Source organism: Mytilus californianus, unplaced genomic scaffold (assembly GCF_021869535.1).
Source record: "Mytilus californianus isolate M0D057914Y unplaced genomic scaffold, xbMytCali1.0.p SCAF_25, whole genome shotgun sequence".
Lineage (NCBI taxonomy): Eukaryota > Metazoa > Mollusca > Bivalvia > Mytilida > Mytilidae > Mytilus > Mytilus californianus.
In genome coordinates this window covers 4,473,170-4,479,292 of record NW_026262674.1, presented here as the reverse complement: position 1 = coordinate 4,479,292, position 6,123 = coordinate 4,473,170, and the positions used below count along the sequence as shown (strand labels likewise).

The following is a 6,123-nucleotide window of genomic DNA, read 5'->3' as shown; positions in this document are numbered from 1 at the left end:
ACAATTATTTTTTTCCCCTAATTACAACGATTGTAAGCTTTATTTTACTTCTGTTAGTGTGCCCCAATATCTAACGAGGATCAGAAGATCTCATCACATATAATTTTTCGAAAAATTATATACAATGGAGTACGCATTAAATAGGAAAATATTCTAATGTGTTTATGTATTTTTTTCCGGAAATTTTACACATCTCCGTTGTCGATATTTTATTTATGATCAATATTACGATAAGGAAGTAAGAAGGAAGCGTTTTCAATACTTAACCTGCGAAAGTTGACCACATAAGTTAACTGGTAAGTTTTATTTTTTCTTTCAAATGCACGTGTATTGAATTATACATGAAAATACTGAATTGAAGTCACCTGTAATAGTTTTTAAAATAGTTATAAAAATTTCCTTCTGATATACGGCTTTCATAACAAAAACCCAAACAATCAGCTTGGTTGACAAAATAAACAGAAAACAAGAAGGTGTGCTATTGACAAAGGTACCAGAAGGGACGGATCCAGGTATCCATGATTCCCTAGCTAAAAATCTTAAGTTAGTTAACTGAATTTATTTAGCGAACAATTATAGTGAACAATTAGCTACAGTTACGAGGTATAATAACTAAAAAATAATTAAGAAATACAGAAAGCTAGCCAACAATTATGAGAATACATACGATCTTAAACAAAAACGAAAAAAATCGCTTAAAACGAATGAGATATCATACTTGAGAAAGAATACAAAACTTTCCTTTCTGTAGTTTAATAAATCGATAAATTTGCAATTCAGTAGACAGCTCAACTACAATGATCATATGGCAACACATCTGCTTACCCTTCCGGAGCACCTGAGATCACTTCCAGTTTTTGGTGGGGTTCGTGTTGCTTAGTCTTTAGTTTTCTAGGTTGTGTCATCTGTACTATTGTTTGTCTGTTTGTCTTTTTATTTTTGGCCATGGCGTTGTCAGTTTGTTTTCGATCTATGAGTTTGACTGTCCCTCTGGTATCTTTCGTCCCTCTTTTACACACTGCGATTTTGTGAGGGGTGGGGACACTTTTTGTTGATTTTGGACCAGTTTATGGAGATTGTGACGATCCACGACTATATCAAAATGAGGATATGTACAGATAGTGTAGAAGAGACAATGGGGCATCGTTTAGGAAATTTTAAACTCCAAAAGATTTATGTTCGGAAATCTAAAGTTAGGGTAAAAAACTGAAATTGACCAAGTGAGATTATGAGCTTGGAAGTTAATTGTGGACAAATTTATAGAGATTGTGACACAGGCACTTGTCTTTGAGATTTTTTTCTTTAATAATAAAAAAGTACACAGGTATTTTTTTCAGAGACAAACTTGTCCAGTCTTCACAGGCCAAGCAGCCTAGGCTTGTAAAATTGCTCTCAGGCCTGTAAAAATCATATCTACAGGCCAACAGAATCTAACTAGAATTTTCAAAAAATTGAGCTCCGGACCTGTAGATTTTAAAGTTCATCGTGAAGACTGCAAGTGCTTGTGGATTGTGACGGTCAACAATTAATAGGTTTATAAGAGTAGACAATGGAGCATCGTTTAAGAAAAAATCCTGAATATATTAGTTCGAAAATCTGAAGTTATTGTAAAAAAACTGAAATTGACAAATTGGGATTTATGGGAAGGACATATTTGTGTTTTTTATCTTCAGTCATTTTCTGGTGTAAATGTCGTCTATATAATTTATTTTCTTGTATATCATAAAATTATTTTGTATTAGATGGCTGTCTGTGAAACACAAACAGGTGATTGGCGTGATGATAAAACTTTGGCAGAATGCATGAGGCACATGCTGAAGAACGAGATAATGTGTGACGTCACACTGAGGGTAGGGGAAAGACGATCACCAATCAAAGCACACAAATACATGTTAGCTAGCCGGAGTCCAGTATTCTACACTATGTTTGAGGGTTCTATGCCGGAGACAGGAGAGATAGATATTCCGGATATTGAGGAAAACACCTTTAACGTTATTTTAGTGTAAGTTTTATTTTTCAAACCCTTGACATGATGTTTACCACATTTTGGTATTCATTGTGAAGGTTCATCTTTACCCTTGGAGTAAAATGGGTTTGTTTACATCACAAAACGAACTCTGCGTACAGACAAACCTGTGCATCTGGAAAAATGTTCATGTCAACACGGCCATTTGAGCCATTTTAACCTAATGTAAATATAAACTTTAAATATTAAATGTAGCATTGTTTATTTTCCATCAACCGAAGCAATAAAAACTGGAAGCCATGAAATAGCCATTAGTATGTGCCTGTCCAAGTCAGGAACCTGTAATTCAGTGGTTGTCGTTTGTTGCTGTGTTACATATTTGTTTTTTGTTCACTATTTTGTACATAAATTAGGCCATTAGTTTTTCTCGTTTGAATTGTTTGTCATTTCGGGGCCTTTTATAGCTGACTATGCGGTATGGGCTATGCTTATTATATTGTTGAAGGCTGTACGGTGACCTATAGTTGTTAATTTCTGTGTCATTTGGTCTATTGTGGAGAGTTGTCTCTTTGGGAATCATACCACATATTCTTTTAATAATTAGTGCTTAACGTGGCGTTAAACACTAACAATCAATCATCAATCTTTTGATATTGATTAAAACTTTTTTTTTTGTAATTTTTTACTCCAGTTTCATATACTGTCAATTCAGAAATTATTGCATGCATTTATGTTTGCGATTTGTGAAGAAATTAACGAAAATGCGAGTTTAATTATTAAAGCTTCTAACATATATAATGTATATTTATATATCATAAATCACAACGCGAGTTATTATTGCGATACTCAAGGAGTTGTAATATTCGCATTAATAAAAACGTCGCATTAATATCTGAATGTACAGTAGTTAAGTGTTCTTCGTTTCCTTGTTTTAATGTCTGATAATTTATGTACCTTTTTATTGATCTAAATAAAAAGGGAAATATTTGTTATCTTAAAAAAGTAGTTTAACTGCTTCAACAAAGGAATTATGGAAAAATTGATTAAAATCGATGATTAAAAACCGAGACGATATGTATAGTGTCTCAACTCACTAGCGACATGTTTTCACAAACTTGGATACCAGAACAGTCATTTAATCTCTAAAATTACCGATTGTGTCCTGTATCCGGTTGTTACATTTTTACCTACAGTGGATAACCATGTTTCATGATGCATGCTTACATTGTGTAAAAGGAGACGAACCCGATATCGTTCCTTTTAGAGTTCATGCGATTCCTTCAGTTTTTGGTTTTTTTTTCTGTCTTGAGTTGTCTTCTCAATTGATTTGTGAGATTTGAACATTGTTATTGTTAATTTAAAAGCAGCCATGTGTGTACGTCTGCCCTTTAAGTGTTGATATTTGTGTATACATCATTCATCCGTCAGAGCCGCCAGCTTTACATTTAATATTATATTGGAACCTAACGAATATATGCGAAATTTTTGTTTAAGTTTTATGTAACTAGGTTTTGATTGAGTATTGTCACCAGCAAAGTATTACTTCCAACGGTCGAAAAAGGGTATAGTTAACCTCGCAGCCACTATTTTGAGAAATCAGTTGAAAAGGAAACTAAGCAGAAATACATCAAAATACAACAACACCACAGAATGGACGTGGCAGGGTACTTATACAGTTACTGACAGTTAGTTCAAAGCCAAAAACAACTAATAAAATAAAATCATGCATCTTTAAAGACTAAAATATCAATCAGTACACATCTACCGTCCAATGGATTTAGTGTACAGACGTCATTTACAGTCAGAGAAAACATGACATTATGAAATGCCAAGATACAGGTATCGGCAGATTGTAGAGCCATGAATGTGCATATGTATATAAAAATGATATTTAGTTTGATTTTAATTTACTGATAACAAAATCAATTTTAATACCAATAAAAACAATAGTACGGCTGCTAGGTACGTCACTTGTATTTTCAAACAGTGTTTTTGGAAGTGATCGATCTCGCGAGTCGAACTTAATTCACTCTCTAATTGTTATTTCAGGTACATATACACTGACAAAATAGAGGTGAGTAGTTCAAACTTGACTGAATTGTTGTATGCGTCTGACAAGTACATGTTAACAAAGTTAAAGCGAGAATGTGAAAAGACCTTAAAGAGGACAGCCACGTCACACCATGCAGCTAGGGCATTACAAACTGCATACAAGTATCATCTGCCTGATCTTCTACAAGAAAGTCTTCAACACATGAAATTGAATACAAAAGAATGTCTCCTCTCAGAACACGCGTTAAGCCTCCCGAAAGAATGTATAGATATGATTTTAAAATCAGATTATCTATACTGCACTGAAACTGATATATGTCAGTTTCTCCTAAAGTGGGTCAAGTATCAGTGTGATTTACAGAAGATTGAATTAACCGGCCAAAACATGCGAAATATTGTGGGACAGACTTTATTTAAGATACGGTTTCCAGTTGTGGACATGGATTTCTTTTCGAAAGAGGTAGCAAATACAGAACTTTTATTACGTGATGAGATAATAGCCATTTATCGTTCCCAGTATGGAATTAAAACTTCAATTTTTTCTAATAGCTTACGAAAAGTACCTATCGAAAAAAGACAGGTACATACTGTAAAGAGGTATACTAGATACTCACAGTTCCGTTGTAATAATGAAGGTACAGAAGCTTTAATCTTCCAAGCTGATACAGAGATCTGGCTTAAAGGAGTAACTCTGTTTTTTCCACCTGGCAGTTGTACTAGGGAAATAACTTTTAACATATTAGATGATATCACTGAGGAAATTTATGCTCATAAAGAACATGTATATGGTGATTACGGTGGTACAGAACGCCTTTTTATGTTTCCAAAACCTGTTCATGTTTTGGCCAGAAAAGAATACACCATAACTACACGAAATTATACGGATCATATGAGGTATGGTACAGGTTGTAATCATTCAATTAAAGTATCAGATTGTGCCGCTTCAATTACATTCAAGAATTCACCAATGTGTACAGGTTTATCAAATATAGACCAAGGACAATTTGCTGGTTTTATGTTTTGTGTATAGACAAGCATATTAGTTAATATTAATACAGGCGGAAATTATAAATCAATATAATTTTGAAAAGTTATGTTTGGGTTGTTTTATTCACTTGAAATCTTGATCTAATCTGTATTGAGACCGATGGTAACAGATGTCATCTATGCTGTGGTCAATGATCAAAACAGATTTACAGTGAACATTGTCATTAAATTTAAATAGCACTTTATACGTCTACATCTTTTTTGTAGTTTTGCCTTTATCATAAACGCTCAACCTAAAGCAAATTGAAAGCCAAAGATAATGAACAAAAGGACATGAATACAATAATATATAAGGTAAACTTTGCCTCAGTGATAAACTTTAATCAAGAACACTCAAACAAAAGCAAATTGAAAGCCAAAGATCGTCAGCTACTTTAAAATGTGATATGTGATTATGACCAACAGGACATGCGCATCCATCTAAAATCAAATGATTCGCCTTAGATTTTCAGACACCTGCATAATTTCGAAACTTATATTTTGACATTTTACATGGTCAACCTTTCCAAATCTGTAACATCTTGATGCGTCATCCATTGGAGCTGCATTAATTGATATTTTAGTCTTGGAAAACCTGGTCTACGTATAAGTTGTATTTTGTATAATTCAAAACTTCCAACACGATTCTTTTTTAAAATAAATATATGCAAATTATAATTATGATTAGCACTATCATAAATGAATGTAAAGGCCGAAAACATCTCTAAATACGTACAAGAAAAATCATATAATTATGTTAATTATATAAATTGACATTACACTTCAATAAAAGTTTCTTTCAAAAATGTTAAGGAGTAAATAAAAGGAGTAAATGTAACGTAAATTCACGCTTTTCTGCAAATCAAAGAAAGAATCCTTACTGTGATTTGTTAGTAAAACGTTTATCATTACCTTACATGTCCTCTATTCTCAACGGTTTAAATTTCTCTTCCTATGATTATTTGCTCGTTTTTTCCCGCCAGGAAAATGCGTGTATATTGGCCAGTGGACGTTAAGCAAACACACATTGATTAGTCAATGAGTTATATAATTATAATCAATTATATTATTCCTAAAAA

At 33.1% G+C, this 6,123-nt stretch overlaps 1 protein-coding gene across 1 annotated transcript; it reads left to right on the top strand.

Moving 5' to 3' along the window:
• The first annotated feature begins 235 nt into the window (after positions 1-235).
• Positions 236-5,314, top strand: LOC127732575 (BTB/POZ domain-containing protein 2-like). Its single transcript, XM_052241643.1, has 3 exons — positions 236-296; positions 1,743-2,002; positions 4,016-5,314. Exons 2-3 carry the CDS (start codon positions 1,743-1,745, stop codon positions 5,046-5,048), a joined length of 1,293 nt encoding a protein of 430 aa, XP_052097603.1. The 5' UTR covers positions 236-296; the 3' UTR covers positions 5,049-5,314.
• Positions 5,315-6,123: the final 809 nt, after the last annotated feature.